Raw genomic sequence first — 23,271 nt, forward strand, 5'->3', positions numbered from 1 at the left:
CCCCAGCTGATGTTTCCATCAGCTCTTGAGTGCTGCCGCTGCCATTGCTCCTAAGGGAAACCGGCAGTTGGCGAACTTCAGGGTGATCGCGCCACTTTTACTGCAAAAACAGGCACCGGTCTCCCCCCCCGAAAGGTGCCAAATGTGGCACCGGAGGGGGAGAGGAGTCAGATAAGCATTCTACTTTTGAGCGGAAATCCGCTTCAACTTCCCATTTTCTGGGGGCAATGGATGTTACCACCCGCAACTACCAACATCACCATCCTAAATGAGTCATGTGATCTTACCTAAACATAAAATTACCACAACATAACAGTAGAACAAAAGGACTTCATCAAGGAAAAAAAAAGGCTTCAAGACACAATGAAGCGTTAGTGCAAATTATTTTTATAGTCTTGTTCCCTGATATGGCACATTCTTAAACAGATACAGATAAATAACAGAAACCAGAATTGAACTGCATTGTAAATCATTAAATGGCAGGATCTACGACAAAATGATGCAAGCTCCTCCTGGGGCAGAGGGGATGCTATATTCGGAGTCTCCCTGTTGGGCAGTGCCAACAGTGATAGCACAATATGAAAGAGCAGTTTCAGGCAAGAAGTGAAACGCTAATGCTATAACTGTGGTGTATTAAATGAGAAATGTCAAACAAATTACTATATACTGAATGGTCCAAAGGCCAGAGTTCACACAGCTCCTCGCATGTTCAGCCCATTATGATGTCTGTGCTGTGTGAACTGATCTCTCTGAACTTACTGTATCACCCTTCAGGCTCAAACGCCCAAAGGGAAGTTTGAATGTGATGGAACTGGTGATTGTGGGAAACTAACGGATACATCAGGTTCTCTGTATGTTAGAAGCAACCAGTAAGTATGTGTGTCAATATCCCTTCTGCATTACAAACAGGTAGGCTGATGGGGTTCCTTCCAAATCAATAGGTTACTGTCAAATCATCCTGCAGAGAACTGGCTGCACTACAACTATGGAGTGCACTAGCAGACACAGCTAGGGCTTTTATTTTCATTCCTACTGCGTAAAATCATCTTTTCATTCTGGGAACATTTCATTCCAGTGGGGATAATTCTGCAATTCATGTGTTCCCAGCTCAATTCGTGTATATCTCTACTTCATACCCATTGCAACCTACAGGAATACTGATGAAAGACTCCACTCTGCCTCAAAGTGGCCACACACGGCTCAAATTTTGGTGGGTTTCTGTTGAAGTGGGTAAATTCCCAGCAACACACTCCAAAATCTTGTGGAAAGCCTTCCCGCATATTAACATGGAGTTGGTTCCCGCTTTGAAGCTGTAACAGCCAACTCCATACTAATGGCTGTCCAACAACCCTATATTGGTAGTGTCAACAAAGCTTTGTCTATACAGTGTAACAGAAGCTGCATGCCACTTGCTCGTCTCCGTACACCTCGTGTGAAGCAGAACACAGCAACGGTAAGCACGTTTGCCCTTAATTTTGTAGGTGCCAGGACCTCTGATCCAGGTCTTCAATATAGAATATATTAATTCCTGCACTAGAGCTTCTTACATTTTTTTTTTAAAAACATTTAATTAAAATGGACACAATGAGTGAAAAAAAGCCTCGTTTTACACCTTACTGCATACCCATTCTAGGTACCTAAAAATGATTGATACTTAACTGTCCTGAACAAGCTGCAGCTCTGGCTCTAATGGACTGGCTCCACCAGAACACCTTCAGAGGAGAACATGTGACACACCTCTGGAGGAAGACAGAAGCAGCAGGTTTTTTTTTTTTTCTCAAAGAAGAGATAAGTAAACAAAGGTCTGTAAATGCCTAAATTTATAGGGAAGCAAAGACAGTAAAATAGTAAAGGCAAATCTTTAAATGACAGCTTCACTGCAATATGCTAGCACCATTAAGCACTCCAACCTCTAAGCCTCAGAAGTGGGAGTAATTGGTACCCCGTGCTCCACTAGTCAGCACTTTCAGTAGAGCTGGTCTTCAGCCAGGAGATATTGTACTTGCTGCAAGCAAAATATTTTAGATTTCTTTGTGCGCCAGCTTTAATAGACCTCCCTGTTTTGCATAATGCTTGCTCATCACCTGCTTAGTAAGTAGGGCAAGTCTTTGAAAAGGCTGCTTGTTATAGAAAACAAAACACTTTCTTTCAGTGCTTTTGGACACATTGGGGGTTATATATATATATATATATATATATATATATATATATATATATATATATATATATATATATATATATATAAAAAAAGAAATTGGAGAGTGCAAAATCTGGTGCCGCTCAGCATAGAAACCAATCAGCTTCCATTGTTTTATTGTTAAAGCTTTAAGTTGGGTTCACATCTCTGCAGAGCGGCTCACAGCAGGGGTCCAGTGCATAACTGTTCACCATTTCAGGTCCGATTTCAGCCCACATTTTTGTCTGAATTCAGACCAAAAGACACACAGGACTCCTGTGCAATTCGTTCCGCAGCCGTCCCAGAGCTGTGTGTGCGAAACCTGCATCCAATTTGCAATAATGTGAACCCAGCCTAACAGAATAAGCTGAAGTTAGAAGCAGACTGGCTACCAAGCTTGGGCTGAACCAGATTCTGCGCGCACCAGTTTTAGTAAATCTCCCTCATATTGTCCTCAAGTCTAAACGAGAAGAAACAGTTTATGAGATGTGGGGACAATTTCAAAAGCTGCAATTTTAGAGCGATTTTGAAGGATACTTGGTAATGTTTGTGACTATCCCCATAATGGGATTCTTGTTAAGCAGACTTGCTGTTTGAAATGGCTAAAAAGAAAGATGATCTAAAAGCTCACAATTCCTTTAACCACTTCAGCCCCGGAAGATTTGGCTGCTCAATGAACGGGCCATTTTTTTTTGCGATACGGCACTGCGTCGCTTTAACTGACAATTTCACGATCGTGCGACGCTGTACCCAAACAAAATTGACATTTTTCCCACAAATAGAGCTTTCTTTTGGTGGTATTTGATCACCTCTGAGATTTTTATTTTTTGCGCTATAAAACAAAAGAAGAGTGACAATTTTGAAAGAAAAAAAACAAACAAACACACAATATCTTTTACTTTTTGCTATAGTAAATATCCCAATTTAAAAAAAATAAATACAATTTTTTTTCCTCAGTTTAGGCCGATATGTATTCTTCTACATATTTCTGGTAAAAAAAAAAAAAATATGATAATATATTGCAATAAGCGTATATTGATTGTAGACGCTATAACTTTTGTGCAAACCAAACTATGGGAAAGCTTTATGGTATTTATATGGCGTTTTTATTATTATTTTTTTACTAATGGCGGTGATCTGCGATTTTTAGCGGTATTGCGACATTGCAGGCAGACACTTTTGACATATTTTTGGGACCACTGACATCTACAGAGCGATCAGTGCTATAAATATGCACCAATTACTATGTAAATGTCACTGGCAGGGAAGGGGTTAACATGGCATTTATATGGAGTTTTTATTATTTTTATACTAGTAATGGCGGTGATCTGCGTTTTTTTAACAGTATTGCGACATTGCGGCGGACAGGTCGGACACTTTTGACATATTTTTGGGACCATTGACATTTACAGAGCGATCAGTGCTATAAATATGCACCCATTGCTATGTAAATGTCACTGGCAGGGAAGAGGTTAACAGTAGGGGGCCATCAAGGGGTTAACCGTGTTCCCTGTGTGTGTGTTCTAACTGTGGGGGGATGGGACTAACTAGAAGAGATGACAAATCGCTGTTTCTACTTTGCAGAAACACACAATCTGTCTTCTCTGCTTTGACAGCACAGGGATTTGTGTGTTTACACACACAAACCCCCGTGCTGCTGCTCGTGCATGCAATCGCGCCCGCCGGCCACGCGCATCGGGCTCACGCGGCCTTTGGTGGCTCTCCTGGGCAAAGGCGTATATGTATGGGATTTCGCCCAGGAGAGCCATTCTGCCGCAGTATATCTGCGTGAGCCGGTCGGGAACCGGTTAAAGTGGTAGTAAACTGTACTTTTTTTTATTTTTAATTTACAGGTATGCTTATAATAAAGCTTACCTGTAGGTTAAATGAATATCTCCCAAACATGCACCATTTAGGAGATATTCTAGTGAGCATCAGCCGGCGACGTCACCGACGTATGTGGTCTGAAGGAACGGCATACCCCCACCATCGTGGCTCGGCCAGTCAAGCGGCCACAACCCGCGAACCCAGGAGGAAGACCGGGTGAAGATGGAAGCCTCTGCAGTGGTGACAGCGCACCACTGGAGGGCTTTGTTTCAAGACAAGTCTTTCTTGATGCAATGCATACTAGCACATTATGCCTTTACCTTCCAGGGGGAATCTTTTTTTGTTTTCCTTTTCAAGTTTACTACCGCTTTAAGTAAACCTGTTAGAATAATAAAATAGTAAAGAGATCAGACTTGAAATCAGAAAGCCACTGATGCCTGCACATACCTTTTGTTATCTTTAGTCCTTTCACACTGGGGCGGGGGCGTTGTCGGCGGTAAAGCGCCTCTATTGTAAGCGGCGCTTTACCGTCGGTATGCGGCCGCTAGCGGGATGGTTTTACCCCCCCTGCTAGCGGCCGAGAAAGGGTTAAAACCACCGCAAAGCGCCTCTGCAGAGGCGCTTTGCCGGCGGTATAGCCGCGCCGTCCCATTGATTTCAATGGGCAGGAGCGGAATACACTCCACTCCTTCACCATTCCAAAGATGCGGCTGGCAGGACTTTTTTCACCGTCCTGCCAGCGCATCGCTCCAGTGTGAAAGCAGCGGCACTTTCGGGTCGGTTTGCAGGCGCTATTATTAGCGCAATGGCGCCTGCAAACCGCCCCAGTGTGAAAGGACCCTAAAAAGGGTAAGTTCACCTTTGCACACTTTTTTTTTTTCTAAATTCCAGCTCCCCTATGCACCAATATAGCATTCATGCACTTTTTTTGCAAAAAATATCAAAGCTGTGCGTTTTGCAGCATTTGCCCCCTGTTTTTTCACATGGCAAAATGTGTGTTTGCATCTGTGTTTGATGTGCCGTTAACAATTAATGGCACTGAAACTAGTAATTTTAGGTGTATAAACATGGCCATACACTATACAATCTGATTGTGTATTTAGGGAGAAGGGTGATCACTGATTGATTGCATTTCATTTCATTTAAATAATGTGCACCTGGGAGTGGGTGGGTGGATGATGCAGGGTGTGTGCTAATGAGGTCAGCTGGTCAACTCCTTCCTGTGTCATGACCTAAAGTCTGATCAGGAAGAAGACATTACTAATGGAAATGTCTGGAAACGTGGATTAGGACAAAAGTAAGTGACTCTAGATTTAAATGAAAGGCTTTGATATTTTTGCAAAAAAAAGTACATGAATGCTATATTGGTGCATGGGGGAGCTGGAATTTAGAAAAAAAAAAAAAAAAAAAAAGAAAGTGTACAAAAAAGGTGAACTTACCCTTTAACAAGAGTGCTAGGTGCTGAACCCAGGAATCTCACCATGTAAATATGTTTTGTGAGAATGATTAGTGGCAAAGTGAACCTCTGCTGTGGGATACAGGATGTTGGGGGGAGGCAGAAGCCCAACTTTAGAACTTCAAATGGTAGATATATGTCAAGCATCCAGAGGGGCCCCAGATCCCACTGGAAGACAGACAACAAGAGGGTCTAAGTGGCTACTTCTAAATCTGACCTACAGGAATTATTTGTATTGCATACTTACATTGGTCCAGCTTGTCACCATGTATGTATGCATATCTCATACTTGATGGGCTGCAGGGGAAGCTAAAAATCACTTGGCACTACTACAGCAATGGTTTCAATTTTCGGAGAACTGCTCAGGTTCAGTATGAGTGACTTCCCATGTGCACCCCTGACCAAGAGGGACGCTAGCTTGGCACCCCCACCATTCAGAGAAAGACTTGTATTTAGTAAAAAAAAATAAAAATAAATACAAAAATGTTCTATGAATAGCAGCAGTGCCAAGCAATTGATCCCCTGTGGTCCGTGGGCAGAGGGGAACCTGCCACACTGAACCTGAGCAGGACTCAGAAAATCTCCATTATCATTGCAGCAGCGCAGTGACTTTCAGCTTCCCCATCAGGTAAAAAGATATGTATACTTATATTGTGCCAAGCTGGACCAATGTAAGCATGCAATATAAATAATTCCTGGAGCTTTAGGTGTTTATTTTTTTAGAATGACAGGTTTTCTGTAAATAAACCATTTTCTTTGTTTTGTAACCTTTTTAAAGTGGTATTTTATTATTATCCACTTGATGGAAGAGCACATGTGACACTGGAGCATATGTATGAAAAGGCTAGGCTATATTCGCAGGAATTTGCACAGAAACAGATGCAAATGTTCATATACTTCTGCTTCACTGCATTGTTCCATTATGGCAGCCAAGTTACATAGTTAGACAGGTTAAAAAAAAAAAAAAAAAAGACAAGTCCATCTAGTTCAATCATAAAAAAAAAAAAAAAAAGTACTTTAGGAAACATCAGGTGACATTTACCCCAATGCTGCAGCAGGTGTAAACTACTACTGCTAAAAAACATTCATATGAGTGAGTGCAAGAATAGTCCTTCCAACCCTCCACTGGGTAACAGCAGTACGGAAATCTGCCCCACTAATTTTGGAAGCACTAACTTATGTGCAATAATTTTCCAAAAAACAATAGTACTCAGGCAACGAGTCAGAGAATACATACGTCTTCTCAGCACAATCAGGCTCCAATATTCTTGCTGTCATTAAAGCGGAACTAAACTCGCTCAACCAATTTTAACTATTTTTCTTCCTTATGTTGCGAACATTAGTAAAATTAGATACTTAGGTAAAATTATATGTACTTGTTTTAAACTTTTATTTATTTTGTACATTTATTCAGTTGCTTCCTCTTTTCTGGCCTAGGCCAAAATTATGCCATACATCCAACAAGTCTTTATGTGCATTTTTTTTTCCTTTCCTGAGGGGGGAGGGACTCTCAGCTAAGCATGCCCTCTTGTCGGTGTTCTGTCAGAATAGGTGACCCGTCAGATTAGGTAACAGAACTGACGTTCCGTTAGCTGAATACTTTTTTTTTTTGGAAGGTGTTTATTTTTCATCAACACAAAAAACAAACAATATAGCACCCTACAAAGACAATATAGAGGTGCAGCAAATAAACATATGCATATCATGTCTTGTAGGCCGACATGGCTAAATGAAATTAACGAGAAGGAATAATACCTCCCAATCCCCCCACAGCCAGAACAATGGCGGCGGGGGTAAAGGGGTGGTCAGCATGAGCTAGGTCAAAAAGATACATTTCCAAAGAACTAAACTAAAACATCCCTGACATACACACGCATGTAACACCCTTATACCAGAGTGCCACTGTCCCCACCTTTACCGTAAGCTGAATACTTACTGCGTATGTGCAGGTTTGCTAATCTGACAGAACATCTGCAGTCATAAGGCGCCAGCGGACATCTTACTACACCCAGCTACGTCTTGAATTTCACCGTCATTTAACGAATAAAGTGAGCATATATAAATCAATATAGTATATTGAGATCTGTCATGCTGTTTTCATGTGACATTTTGAAAGCCTAAAAGGTTTAGCGCTGATCAGTCCTGGGTGTACCAAGATGGCCTCCGCCACCTTCCTACTGCTGGCGTCCAGCTTCTTTCAAAATGTAACATTCAAAACAGCTGTCACAGATGTCAATATACTATATATGTGATACTACTATATGTGGCGCTTACTCAATGAGCAATGACTGGAGGTCCCAGGAGTAGGAATCCATGGCTTGGATTGTGGAGTCATGTATAAACATAGGCTCAACTAGACCTGTAGGGGGTCTTTATCTGGAGGTGAGAGGCTGGGGCAAACCACTGGTGCAGTACGGATCGTAGAAGCATATATGATTTGGACTTATTGGATTCTGCTTATTTTACACAAGCACTTTTATTTATGAACTTTTGGACTGGGCACATTAATAAATTTATTCACTGCATTGTCACTTTAAACACTGTGGCACCTTTATGGTGCGTGAAGAAAACATTACATTTTTATTGTGTGTGAAGAAACGTCATTTATAATCATTTTTTGCACTATCACTTTGGAATTTTGCACTTTATTGTATTTGAAGATTTATCACATCATTCATTGCTCATTGAGTAAGTGCCACATATAGTAGTATCAAATTAGCACTGCATGGGAACACCTTTTCATGTTGGCAGCCACTCAGCGGCCAACATAATATATTACTTATTTTGGTTTGCATATTAGTATTTCACTTATAATATACTATATGTATTTATATCCGCTCAGTTTATTGCTAAAATGACTGTGAAATTCAAGACGTAGCTGTGTGTAGTAACATGTCCGCTGCCGCCTTCTGACTGCAGGTGTTCTGTCACATTAGCAAACCTGCTACGCATGGGCAGTAAGTATTCGGCCGACGGAACGTCACTTCAGTTACCTAATCTGACGGGTCGCCCATTCTGACGGAACACCTGCATGCCTGAGCTAAGGGCAGATGGATCACGGGAAATAAAATGGTACATGAATCATCTGCCCTTACTCAAGATGGCCGCAGATAGAAATGCTAGTGGGCGTCAGTGATTTCTCAACAAAATAAAGCATGGAGACATGGGTGGATGGATGCATTTTCAGGTTGTGGTACTCAAAATACAGTTTAGTTCCGCTTTAGACCCTCCTAAAGTGAGCCTAGCCTTAAAAAAAACAAACAAAAAAAACAAAAACAAACATTCATTCAAGAAACAAACCAAGCATAGGTTGTAAATATAAAAGTAATGCATATGTTGTGCGCCTTAGCGCTCCATGGAAATTAAAATTAAGAACTCAAAGTTTATGCCTCTTTCTACACATGTAACCCAAGTTCCAGCTCACTGCTTCTGATTCGTAAAGAACGACTTTGCTTCTCCGCAGACTGGATTGACGCACATCGGACATCGCAGAGTTAACTGTTTTGAACAGGTCTCTTTGGACTTGAGATGCGAAAGGACTAAATCGGCCAGAGCCTGGAGAAAGTAAAAAAACAATAAATAAATAAAAACAAAAAAAAAAAAAAAAAAAAAGGAAAAGGCCAAATTGGTCAAAAGAAAACCAATAAAATGTAAACATTGTTGCACACTAAGAAGATATTGGCGACGATCAAGCATAAAGCAAAACTAAGGCAAATGTCTAACTTTTTCCCGATCGATTCCTCCGTGCTGTTTTCCATCTCTCAATCCGCCAGCACCCCTGGGAAGACGGACTCTACAAAAGGAAACCTTGCGACTTTAAACCCAACAGGCTGCCTCCTTCAATTCTTCAAGGTATGTATAGTCTCCATGCAAAGTCTGACAATGTTTATCCTGGCTAGACTTTTCCCCACTTAAAAAGAATGGATTTTTCACACTGTTGCCGCAGTTAGAACCAAGAACCAATAATCACCGTCCCGCAGTCAATAGCATTAAAGCTGGTTTAACAATACTGATACCTTGGAGAACAATGGATTTCCATTAAGGGATTCCGATCGTCTGATGTTCTCAACTCCACACTGAAACAGAGGAAGAGAGAGAAGAATGACTGTGGCTCCCGCCGATCGTTGCGCACACGGCAGAACACAAGGCTTATTAAATGGATTATTTATTATGTAAAAATGCTGTAACAATGCAAGGAAATGTATAGCTAATTTTCAGACCCCGTCGATGTGCCCTGGCTTCTCTGTGGGGGATTTCTCTTTGACAACAAAGAAGTTGTTTGAAAGTTTCCAAGAACTGATTAAGTATTACGGCTTACCTCCATAGAAAAAAAAAAAAAAAGTAGAGCATGCTGCATTTTTTCTGCACAGAACTGTACTGGAACCTAGCAAATTGTATCAAAAATGCACTGGAACTGCATGTGCTGTGAACTGTAAGCAAAAACTGATCTTGAATGTATGAGTGCATTTTTGTGGTGTGTACTGGCCCTAATGTGCAAATGTGTTCCTAAAAAGGTATATAGAACTGAATGGGACTTTAATTGTGCCTCTAAGGAGTATAAATAGATGAAAAAACAATGAAAAAATACATTATTTTATTCAGTATAAAAATATGGATTCAGGGTGTGCAAATCCCCGATTTTAACAGAGTTATGGCCTACGCGCTTCGCGGACGAGGCCGCTTCGTCAGGGCCTTTAAGAATGGCACAATGTGATCACGTGTAGATGCTACAAATAGAGCATCAATTAACCACTTCGCATCCAGGCCATTTCTGACACTTCGCTCCTACATGTCAAAAATAATCATTTCTTTGCTATAAAATTACATAGAACCCCCAAACATTATATATATGTTTTTTTAGCAGAGACCCTAGAGAATACAATGGCAGTCATTGCAACTTTTTATCTTGCACGGTATTTGCGCAGCAATTTTTCAAACGCGTTTTTTTTTTTTTAAAAAACAGTTTCATGCTTTAAAAAAAAACAAAACAGCAAAGTTAGCCAAATTTTTTTGCATTGTGTGAAAGATGAAGTTACGCCGAGTAAATAGATACCTAACATGTCACGCTTCAAAATTGCACACGCTCGTGGAATGGCGCCAAACTTTGGTACTTAAAAATCCCCATAGGCGACGCTTTAAAATTTTTTACTGGTTACATGTTTTGAGTTACAGAGGAAGTCTAGGGCCAAAATTATTGCTCTCGCTCTAACGTTCGTGGCGATACCTCACATGTGTGGTTTGAACACCGTTTTCATATGTGGGCGGGACTTACGTATGTGTTCGCTTCTGTGTGCGAGCTCACGGGGACAGAGGCGCTTTAAAAAATTTTTATTTTTTTTTATTGTTAATTTTACTTAAAAATTTTTATTTTTACACTTTAAAAAAAATTTTTTTTTTTTTTTTGATCACTTTTATTCCTATTACAAGGAATGTAAACATCCCTTGTAATAGGAATATGACATGATCAGTCCTCTTTACAGTGAGATATGTGGTCAATAAGACCCCACATCTCACCTCTAGGCTGGGAAGCCTAAAATAAAAAAAAAAAAAAAACCAACGATCGCCGCTTCACAGCCGAAGCGGCGCCGTTTTTTTTGAATGCAGAGGCCGGGCGTGACGTCATAACATCGCGCCCGGCCTCCGAACGATCATAGAGACTCCGGGAAAAAATTTAGAGGCCTTTATGCTCGTGCCGGTACCCTCCAATTACAGTTCCCGGGTGAGTGGGGAAAAAAGTTTTTGATAGAATAGGACTTAGAATAATAGGACTTAGAAGTCCTATTATTCTAAGTCCTATTATTCTATCAAAAACTTTTTTCCCCACTCACCCGGGAACTGTAATTGGAGGGTACCGGCACGAGCATAAAGGCCTCTAAATTTATGCATCAATGTCTATACATATTTTATATTGTAGCCCTCACTGATGTAACTTTATAAATCTATGCAATATTAATTGATGCTTTATTTGTAGCATCTACACGTGATCACATTGTGCTATTCTCAAAGGCCCTGACGAAGCGGCCTCGTCCGCGAAACGCGTAGGCCATAACTCTGTTAAAATCGGGGATTTGCACACCCTGAATCCATTTCAACCGTATTAACTGTAATGTATTAACTGTTTTTATACTGAATAAAATGTATTGTTTCATTAATTGTTTTTCATCTATTTATACTTCTTAGAGGCACAATTAAAAGTTCCATTCAGTTCTATATACCTTTTTAGGAACACATTTGCATATATTTACGGGATGGTACCTCTATAGAAGGGATGGTATTTTCGCGCTCGCCCCACCCCAATATATGGCCCTAAAAATGCATGCACAGTGTTTTCCATATATTCCAATGGCTCTCATTTACACCAGTGCAGTCAGTTTCCGGTGCAGAAAAAAAAAAAAAAAAAAAGTAGAGCGTGCTTTATTTTTTTTCTGCACAGAACTGTACTGGAACCTAGCAAATTGTATTAAAAATGCACTGGAACTGCATGTGGTGTGAACTAAGCAAAAACTTATTCCAAAGGCTATAATTCACACCAGTGCAGTCAGTTTCCGGTGCAGAAACTGACCAGTAACTGACTGCACTGGTGTGAACTAGAGCCATTGGAATACATGGAAAACACTGTGCATGCATTTTTAGTGCAGAAAAAAAAGCGCACGGAATGGCATCTGGTGTGAACTGGCCCTTAGTAAATCAACCCCTCTGTGTCATTATGAGGAGACTCCCATGCACAGGTGCAGGATAAATGCCATTGAGGCGCAGCAAAAAAGTCCAAACCCAGAAAGAAAGACCAGAAGAAGATGGAAGCGCCTGTCACAAGCAGAAGCAGCAACAGCACACAGCTGGAGGGGATCGTTCGACAGGCAAGTCTGCCAAAATGTGCTAGTTCCTGGGAGCCCATTTACAAAAAAAAATTTAAAAAATTGCAGGGTTTAATTCTGCTTTAAGTAAATGGTGGGACAACAGTATATAGATTTGAAGCAAATATTACAAGCCCACCCTACACAGTGGGGCCTGGGTACAGTGCCTTAGATAGACACAAAGTGAGTGTTACCAATCCTGAAGCAAAAATATGCACATATTCTTTTGCATTTGAGCCTGAGAATCATTGCAACCGCAAACAGTAGAATACGAGTGCAGTGCTATGACTTGTAGACTATCCCACCACACTCAGTTCCATATGGACCTTCAACTACAGAGCTGGAGGAAATATCAATGAAGTACAAGTGCACTGATGTCATTACATGTGTGTTCTATTGAGAAATACAGTCCCCTTGCTGTGTTGGAAGATGGGACTTGTAGTTTTTTTCATCACAACTCTCTCTAAAATTACGCTATCGTGCCGGTGGAGCAACGAACAGCCATGTGAAATTCAAATTTACCAGGAGGCGGCCGGAAGAAGAACCCTTGATTCTGTAAGTGGGCAGAATTTTTTTTTTTGCATCATGTTACACCCCAAGTATGGCTGTAACATGAAAACATTGGGGTTGATTTACTAAAACCTGGAGAGTGCAAAATCTAGTGCAGCTGTGCATGGTAGCCAATCAGCTTCGAAGAGCCCTTTCGCACTGAGCCACGTTAGCAGTAAAGTGTCGCTAGTTTTAGCGGCGCTTTACTGTCGTTTTAGCTTCGCTATTCGGCCGCTAGCAGGGCGCTTTTAACCCCCTCTAATGGCTGAAGGGTTAAATGCTCGTTAAAAGCACCGTTGACTAAACACTTTGCATGTGCTTCGGCAGCGGTGCCCATTCATTTCAATGGGCAGGGGCGGTGGAGGAGCGGTGTATACACCGCTCCTCCACCGCCCCAAAGATGCTGCTTGCAGGACTTTTTTTTTTTTTTTTTTAAATGTCCTGCCAGTGCAGCGCCCCAGCATGAAAGCACTCGGGCTTTCACACTGGGGCTGCAGGGAGTCATTTTTCAGGTGCTATTTTTAGCCCTTTAGCGCCTAAAAAACGCCTCCAGCGTGAAAGAGGTCAAACTTCAGCTTGTTCAATTAAGCTTTGACAATAAAACCTGGAAGCTGATTGGTTTCTATGCAGGGCTGCACCAGGATTTTGCACTCTCCAGCTTTAGTAAATCAACCCCATTGTCAGAAAGGTGGAGTCAGGTTTTAAGCAATATCCCCCAGGTCACATCCCTGCCTCCAGCCTGTGAATAAACAGTGAAAAAATAGCAACAGACCAGTAAGATAATCTCTGTGCTCTCTTCTACTGTCAGCATGTTCTTTCTGAACACAAGCGCACACAGGACACCTGAATGGCCTCTCCTCCTTTCATTTTAAATACTAAATTTACAGAAACATACAAGTCAAATGTAGGTAGCATCCCCCCCCCCCCGTATCCTTTCAGATGATCATACCTCCTGTGCAAGATGTTGGGCATACTCTATATCCAGCTCATACAGTGTTTCGATGTGATCACTTGTGAAGGCAATAGGGACTAAGAGAATGTTCTTCTTTCCTCTCTGGCAGAGGCCTTTAATAGTTTCATCTGTATGAGGTCCTAACCAGGGCATGGGACCAACCTGGAAAAAAAAAAAAAAAAAGACATAATAGAGATGACATAGCATATCAGTTAGTCAACTGCGACAAGAAGATCACTTCAATTACACAGCATAATAAAACAAATTAGGAATTTAATAACCTATAAATAATTAACTTTGAGTAAGGTTTAAAGAATAAAATCTCTTCCATATGTAGAATGCATAGTTCCATCACATCTCTATGGCAGTACAGTCTTTGGAGAGTCTTGGGCTGGATGGACCCCAAGGGTAAAATAGGATGTCTCCAATGTCGGCCTCTTGGGCCCTCGGTTGATGAGCTCCGGGCTTGTGTTAATGTGCTTATTCCAACTGCTTTTGACATTTGAGGTCATTCAGAATTCATTAGAAGGTGCATATGCCTGACCTGCTCCTGATTTGCTTTTAGACACTTTTGCATTCCCAGAGACTTGTGTAAGGAGAACTCTGTTTGTCCTTTACTTTGTTTCCTGGACATTTGTCACCTAAAGATTCCATTCTTCAACAAAGCAACACAGTCAGCCTATTGGTTGGAGATTACCACTTCTAATCTCTGTACCCTTTTTAAACAATGTTTTAGGGACTTTAACTCCTTTTCTCCTTTATCCTCCTCCCTTTAAGTGGGCTTTAAAAAGTGATATTAATGGCAATTTTTTTAATTTAAAAAACAAAAACAGGTTATACTTGCATGCTCTATGCAGTGGTTTTGCACAGAGCAACCCCAACCCGCCTCTTCTCAGGTCCCCCGCTAGCACTCCTGGCCCGTCCCTCCTGCCCCCACAGCATACAGCTTGTTATGGGGGCTCCCGAGCCACTACTCTGCATGTCCATTCACACACACAGCCGCAGATCGGCGCTGCCCCCTCTCTCCTCATTGGCTCACTGGCTGTCTAGGCCAATGAGGTGGGAGAGTCCTCAGAGAGTCAAGCACTGCACACAGAAGTATTTTTACCTTAATGGATAGAATGCAGCGGCACAACTTCTGTTATCATGTGGCTGCTGTGATTGGCCCCCACAGCAGTCATGATGATGATCGGAAGCCCGCCTTGCAGACTCCTGATCAAGAGCCCTGACTGAGGACTGTCAGTGACAGGTTAGCCAGCATACCGGGAAAACGATTCATAAGATAATAAAAATAATGGTAACGGGGTGGGGTGTTTGCAAGCATTTGATGTAATGCTCCCCACCTCGTCCAATCATGCAATGCAAAACAGGTGTCATCAGAAGCCTTTGCCTTCTCATACAGATGTAGAAAAGCATTTTGATGAATCTCACATAAGACAGGGAATTCTCCCACAATCAGGCTGATAAATACAATGATGGGTAAACTCAACCATTTAAAGCTGAACTCCCGGGAAAAGAAGGAAAATACCCTTGCATTGGGGCTTCCCTGTACTGTAAAGCCCTTTCACATGGGTGTTCCGTTTGTCTGTTTTTCATCCATCCGTTGACGGATGAATAAAAAAAAAAAAAAAAAAAAAAAAAAGGACAGCAATACATCTCTATGAAAAAACAGATGTTGATGGATGTGGATGCAAATGGATGATCACACATTTACATACATTTATCCATATGTTCGTTTTTTCCATATGTTCATCAACGGATGGGTGAAAAACTGACAGACAAAATGTGTGAAAAGGGCCTAAAAGGGCGAATGTTTGTTTTTTGCACCTATGGCTGCCTGAATACAGGGATCACATCTGATCAAGCACAGTCAGCAGGGCTGGTGCAAGGATTTTTAACACCCGCCTAGGCGAAACCTCATTTTGCTGCCCCAACCCCTGACTCGACCCTCTTTGCCCTGCCCATGTATACCCCACCTTTTTAATGAAGCGCCCATCAAATGCTGCCTCAACAGCGCCCATCAAATGCAGCCTCAACAGCGCCCATCAAATGCAGCCTCAACAGCGCCCATCAAATGCAGCCTCAACAGCGCCCATCAAATGCAGCCTCAACAGCGCCCATCAAATGCAGCCTCAACAGCGCCCATCAAATGCAGCCTCAACAGCGCCCATCAAATGCAGCCTCAACAGCGCCCAACAAATGCAGCCTCAACAGCGCCCAACAAATGCAGCCTCAACAGCGCCCAACAAATGCAGCCTCAACAGCGCCCAACAAATGCAGCCTCAACAGCGCCCAACAAATGCAGCCTCAACAGCGCCCATCAAATGCAGCCTACCAGCGCCCATCAAATGCAGCCTACCAGCGCCCATCAATGAATGTTTGCTTGCTTCCATTCATTTGGGAGTTTGAACACAGACACAGTCCTCCACCGCCGCTGCGCCTCTGACACTATGTGCGAATGGAGCGGTGGCTGCCTGCTGATGCTGAGACTTAGTTGCTTGCTGCAGAGAGAAGAGAGTAGGAACGCCAGTGGCCGGGTGCCCCAGGCAGCAGTGCACCCTAGGCGTCTGCCTAGTTTGCCCAGTGGTAGCACCGGCCCTGAGTCAGTCAGTCACTGTTCAACAAATTTTAAACCAACATTTGTGGAAACAGGTAGGGCTTGTGGGGCCACCCATGGCTTGAATTTCAGTTGATTCAGCACGAATTTGCCAAAATTCAAGCCATATACTGTATAATACAAAAGGAAACCCTCAATTAAAAAAACACCAGGGGAGCATAGGGGTTACTTTTGGTAACACAAGGATCATAATAGAGTGTTATTTGAAAGAATATATCATTTATTGGTATCAAGCGGCTATAAAAACAGATTGCAATACTGCTAAGAAAATGGTGCCACAGCTTCACAAACAGATTCCCCACCAGCACCACAAAGGGGTGCATGGAATGGTGGCCATCAGACAAGGACAAAACAAAAAAACATAACATAAAACAAAATTAGAACTGGACGTCCGGATGCCAAATAGCGATAAAAAATAAAAAAATAAAATAAATAAAAAATAAAATCGCTTGGAGGATATCCTCTAGTACAAGTTTCCTAGTCGGAATTTACATGTAATCTGCGTATGGCCCCAGGGGATGGGAGCAGACAGGTGATCCTGTCTATCACTGGAGGGATGAGCAACTGGGGATCTGTCAGTTACCGATAGGAGGGAAATGTGCACAATGTGGTCATGGGCAAGAAGGAATGTGAATCCTCTAGGTCAGGTGAACTGCAGGTTTGAATAACAAACCCACGCTGGTAACAAAAGTTCTGATAGACCTAGGAGCATTAAATCTTGCAATGATCAACATCCATGTCTGCAGGCCTATTACTTCCTATGGGCTGTGTTGTGATGGAAATGTATACTGTCCCTGAAAAGATAAATGACCCACAGCTACACTTGAATGAGGTAACCGGGAAGGCAAGCAATATATTTGCTGAAAATGTTCACTGTTGCTACTATGCTTATCACGTTGAGCAAAATGTCTGAATACTGAAAAATGGAGGGTATATTCCAACAGGCTGGAGTGCATAAGGCCTCTGCCATGGACCCTCGTTGAGTGTCCCGTTTACTCATGCTCAGATAGCATCAAGTAGGCTTAATCACACATGTCTGGGTGGATGTACTGGTAAAGCGCACATTACCGCTGCTGTTGACCAGGCACCCCTTGCCGAGACTCCCATTGATTGTTCAATCCAAAATCGTTTGATACAATGTCAGCAGACTCCTGTTGTCAAAAGGAATAGGCGGAACCACTGTATCCATAGCTCAGCGAGGCAGCTACCACCGCCTTGTCACAGCTCCTGTTCCCGGTTACAGCGGGGCTTGCCGGGGGTGGCATCACGTGATGCGGATGACGTCAACGCATTTTGCTAAGGAAAGTAGCATAGCTTCAGCTGGACGGTCAGACGAAGCTGCGCTACTTTCCTTAGCGAAATGCGTGGGAGGCCATCTGCTGGATAAATGGTCTATGTCTTTGCTTTTACAATATAATCAGCATTTAGAATTCCACGATTTAATGCATTTAAAAAAGTTGGTCTGAGTCAAGCTAACCTCCCAAACAAAAACATTTTCTTTACTAAACAATACAGTTACTGTGTTTGCGTTAATATAACATTACCTACAAACAATAAGGGAAGTGGTGTACTGGCAACAGTACGAGCAACTTCCAGTCGGCTGACCGAAAAAAAAAGTTGGGCTGAGTACTTCTCCGCCAGGCTTTATCAATGAATACAAGGCTTCCTCTGATTGGCCAAGGTCATCTGCCCTCCACTCCACCTCGGTCAAACAGAGGAAGCCTTGTATTCATTGATGAAAAAAAAATTAAAAAGGTTTGGCCGAACAAACTATATAAAGTTGATTGAAACCTGGAATTCAACTTTAAAGTGATTGTAAAGTCTTGGGTTTTTTTTTTTTTTTTAAACAGGTCATACTTCCCGCCTCCGTGCGGTTATTTTTGCACAGAGCAGTCCGGATCCTCCTCTTCTTGGGTCCCTCTTTGCTGCTCCTGGCCTCTCCCTCATGTCGAGTGCCCCCACAGCCAGAAGCTTGCTATGGGGCACCCGAACCGAGTCACAGCTCCATGTGTCCATTCAGACACGGAGCCCTGACCCTCTCTCCCCTGACTTTGATTGACAGCCGCAGGAGCCAATGGCGTTGCTGCTGTGTCTCAGCCAATCAGCAGGAGAGTCCAGGACGGCTAAGACACTTGTGGACATCACTGGACAGAGATGGGGCTCAGGTAAGTAATTAGGGGGGTGTTGGGGAAGCTGCTACACACAGAAGTTTTTTTTTTATCTTGGTGCATAGAATGAATTAAGATAAAAAACCTTCTGCCTTTACAACTCCTTCAAAGACAAACTTTATTTTTTTTTTTAAGATTCGGGTATATAGTAGTGAGGGGACAGAAACCTTGCAGGCTTTGATTGCTGTCTATGTGTCCTTTGGGGAGATTCACTCTCTCCAAATGTCCTCATCACCGATGTCACCAGCAATGAAAGGGAGCATAAATCCAAAAGTTTTAAGTTGCCACCAGTACAGTAAATAGAGGGGAGATCTTCCAGTGGGGGCACACACACGCGCGTTTTAGTGAAAAACAGTCTCGGAAGGGATTTCCTTCACATTGGAAAGATCTGCTCTCATTTCCTGTTGAGTTTATAGGACAGGAAGTGATAGAAAAATCTCCCTAATGGGACACAGATGTAGACAGTGCATAGATGAGGGGGGGTCACCAAAAAAACGCTTTAACTTCTCCAAAAATTATCTAAGCCCAACTTCACCAAAAGCTTTTTTGGTTTTGGACAGACTAGGGAAGTGCGTTAGAGCCCCTCAGGGTTTTTATTGCCATGTCTCTGTTGGGGAGATTTTCCATCACCTCCTGTCAGGATACACAGAGGAAAATAAAAACACATCGAGATAGAGCTAGGCTTTAAAGCACCATGATTGGGGAATATACTGTACACTGATAACTGTATGCAGTTAATATATGTAATAACAGTATTCAGAATAGTAAACTATTTTTCCCTCACTTGCCTTAAAGAGACACAAGGGTTGACCTACTAAAACTGGAGTATGCAAAAATGGTGCAGTTGTGCATAGTAGCCAATCAATCAACTTCTAACTTCAGCTTGTTCAATTAAGCTTTGACAATAAAACCTGGCAGCTGGTTTCTATGCAGAGCTGCACCAGACTTTGCACTCTCCAGTTTTAGTAAATCAGCCTCACTATCACTTTGCCCTTGCAAACAAAGTGACAGTTTCTCTGCAAGCTACTCACCCCCTTATACTCACCGAACCTGCACTCCGTCACAGATACTCCAGCTATGGCAAGAATAGCTGCCACTTCCAGGTATGGGGGAGCAGGTGTCTACCTGGGCAGAACAGCCAATTACTGGGCCCAAGCACCATCATATGATCTCAGGTTCCCAACATAATCCATTTCAGCACTGGCTGAAGAGGACCAAGGAGCTGGAAAGAAATGCAGGTTAGGAGTGTATGGGAATAAGGGGGGGGGGGTGGTAAGGCCGTAGCGGAGACTCCATACTAAGTCCTGCATAGGAAAGTGACCCCACACCCTACACAATCCAAAAAAAAAAAAAAATTACTCTCCCCCCTAAATTTCTCTCCTTGAACATTTATCAAATTAAGCGTCAGGCCATTTAAAGTGATTGTAAAGGCTCGTTTTTTTTCTTATAAAAAACAAACATGTTATACTTACCTGCTCTGTGTAGTGGTTTTGTACAGAGCAGCCCAGATCCTTCTCTTCTCAGGTCCCTCTTCTGTGATCCTGGCCTCTCCCTCCTGTCCAGTGCCCCTACAGCAAGCAGCTTGCTGAGTCAGCTCCGTGTGTCCATTCAGACATGGAACCCCGAGCCGGCCCTGTCCCTCTCTCCCCCGATCGGCTAACTGACTAACAGCAGCGGAAGCCAATGGTGCCGCTGCAGTGTCTCAGCCAATCAGGAAGGAAAATATTGTATGTCTGAGACACTTCGCTGGAAAGAGGGACCTCAGATAAGCATTAGGTAGGCTGCTGCACAGAATGCAATAAGATAAAAAAAACCTTCTGCCTTTACAACCCTTTAAATCAGAAAGGTGAAAAGGACACCTAAGAGTAGAGAACGTTTGTACCGCGCTGACTGGGTCACATTGGGTGGCCCGCTAAATTTATATTAATCTTCTCTTTTACATGCAGAGCAAGCTGTCCAGCAAAAGTGGCAGTGACAGGGATAAACTAATGCCGGTAAAATTACTTACTCCAGTTTAGATCTCCCATTAAAAAAATAGATAAAATAAAAAAAAAAAAAAAAAGTTTCTGAAACCACGACAGCACTGCAGGCAGTCTTATAGTTTGCCCCAGCCATTGTCACTTTGCTGGTCAGCTTGGTCTGTAAGAAAATGTTTAGAAATATATAAAAGGCAAAAAAAAAAAAAACAAAACACCAAGGATTTAAGTTGCCTACAGAGAATAAATGACTTGGCCCCCCATAGTATTCAGTGACCAAATGGTTGTCTAATGTAGTGGTATCCAACTTAATGAATATGGGGACTTCAAGTGTGGCTCCCTCACAATGGTTTAGCGTACATAAATTGTGTGGTATTGCGCAAAAAAACATATGCCTTACTGTAGGTTACTGAAATGCATGGTAGCCTGTGTAATAATGTACGAGATAGAGATATTCATTCTAGCTCTCTCTCACAAAAGTGAGTACACCCCTCACATTTTTGTAAATATTTTATTCTATCTTTTTATGTGACAACACTGAAGAAATGACACTTTGCTACAATGTAAAGAAGTGAGTGTACAGCTTGTATAACAGTGTAAATTTGCTGTCCCCTCAAAATAATTCAACACACAGCCATTAATGTCTAAACCGCTGGCAACAAGAGTACACCCCTAAGTGAAAATGTCCAAATTGGGCCCAAAGTGTCAGTATGTTGTGTGACCACCATTATTTCCAGCACTGCCTTAACCTTCCTGGGCATGGAGTTCACCAGAGCTTCACAGGTTGCCACTGGAGTCCTCTTCTACTTCTCCATGATTACATCATGGAGCTGGTGGATGTTAGAGACCTTACGCTCCTCCATTTCAGAATGCCCCACAGATGCTCAATAGGGTTTAGGTCTGGAGACATGTTTGGCCAGTCCATCACCTTTACCCTCAACTTCTTTAGCAAGGCAGTGGTCATCATGGAGGTGTATTTAGAGTCGTTAAGTTGGAATACTGCCCTGCGGCCCAGTCTCTGAAGGGAAGAGATCATGCTCTGCTTCTGTATGTCAGTACATGTTGGCATTCATGGTTCCCTCAATGAACTGTAGCTCCCTAGTGGCGACAGCACTCATGCAGCCCCAGACCATCTTTGTACTCCTCACCTGGTTGCCGTACCACACACGCTTGACACCATCTGAACCAAATAAGTTTATCTTGGTCTCATCAGACCACAGGACATGGCTCCAGTAATCCATGTCCTTAGTCTGCTTGTCTTCAGCAAACTGTTTGCGGGCTTCCTTGTGCATTATCTTTAGAAGAGGCTTCCTTCTGGGACGACAGTCATGCAGACCAATTTGATGCAGTGTGTGGCGTATGGTCTGAGCACTGACAGGCTGACCCCCCACCCCTTCAACCTCTGCAGCAATGTTGGCAGCAGTCATACATCTATTTCCCAAAGACAACCTCTGGATATGATGCTGAGCACGTGTACTCAACCTCCTTGGTCGAACATGACGAGGCCTATTCTGAGTGCAACCTGTCCTGTTTAACCGCTGTGTGGTCTTTGCCACTGTGCTGCAGCTCAGTTTTAAGGTCTTGGCAATCTTCTTATAGCATAGGCCATCTTTATGTAGAGCAACAATTCTTTTTTTCAGATCCTCAGAGAGTTCTTTGCCATGAGGTGCCATGTTGAACTTCCAGTGACCAGCATGGGAGAGTGAGAGCAATAACACCAAAATGTAACACACCTGATCCCCATTCACACCTGAGACCTTGTAACACTGAGTCACATGACACCGGGGAGGAAAAATGGCTAATTGGGCCCAATTTGGACATATTCACTTAGGGGTGTACTCACTTTTGTTGCCAGCAGTTTAGACATTAATGGCTGTGTGTTGAGTTATTTGGAGGGGACAGCAAATCTACGTTGTTATACAAGCTGTACACTCACTACTTTACATTGTAGCAAAGTGAAAGTTCTTCAGTGTTGTCACATGAAAAGATACAATAAAATATTTACACAAATGTGAGGGGTGTACTCATTTATTTTAATATATATATATATATATATAAATATAATCACATCAATGGAGGGCATCCTGTGTGAGTTCACCTTACAGATTTTTCTTAAAGGTGAACTTACCCTTTAAGGTTTCTTTGGTTTCTACGGTTGTGAGGTTGTTTTCATTATCTTGAGCTTTTATTGCAATTCTCTTTATAACTGATAATAAACATCAATCTATTTTGTAGACTGTATTTATACCTTATGCAAGTAAAAAAAAAAAAAAAATCACTAAAATTCAGAGGGACACTGCACTTTTTATGTAGTAAACGAAAATGTCATCAAGAGCACCTGACATATCTGGTGTGACCCTAGAACAAAATGGGGAGAGGATCAAATCAATTTGTTAAAAATATTAATAATCCTATTTTTCATGTTTTTCTTCATGGGGGCACTGAATCTGCTCTCTGAAGACCCGATTCAGACCTACCATGCATCAACAGATCACCTTCTCAGTGAACTACTGCTGACTGCAATCAGCCTCCAATAGATCATTACAGCAATGATCTACTGCTGCGAGAGAGACGGGACAGAGGTGCAACCACACTGCCCAAACCTCCATTCTAACAGGAAGTGTTGTGATGTCATTTCACTTCCAATGTGTGTATTATCCACTGCCAGGGCTCCTACGGAGCGCTCGGTATCAGGA

The 23,271-nt window shown here is 42.4% G+C and overlaps 1 protein-coding gene across 1 annotated transcript in view; it reads right to left on the reverse strand.

Annotated features, from left to right (window-relative positions):
* Window positions 1-371: 371 nt before the first annotated feature.
* The window catches only part of FECH (ferrochelatase), a 58,122-nt gene continuing 35,222 nt past the window's right edge, over window positions 372-23,271 (reverse strand). The window contains exons 9-11 of the mRNA XM_073620267.1: window positions 13,812-13,976; window positions 9,476-9,535; window positions 372-9,014 (exon numbers count right to left, since the gene is read on the reverse strand). Coding sequence (XP_073476368.1) covers window positions 8,880-9,014; window positions 9,476-9,535; window positions 13,812-13,976 — 360 coding nt within the window. The 3' untranslated portion in view covers window positions 372-8,879. The remainder of the gene's footprint in view (window positions 9,015-9,475; window positions 9,536-13,811; window positions 13,977-23,271) is intronic.

Source organism: Aquarana catesbeiana, linkage group LG01, assembly GCF_042186555.1.
Source record: "Aquarana catesbeiana isolate 2022-GZ linkage group LG01, ASM4218655v1, whole genome shotgun sequence".
NCBI lineage: Eukaryota > Metazoa > Chordata > Amphibia > Anura > Ranidae > Aquarana > Aquarana catesbeiana.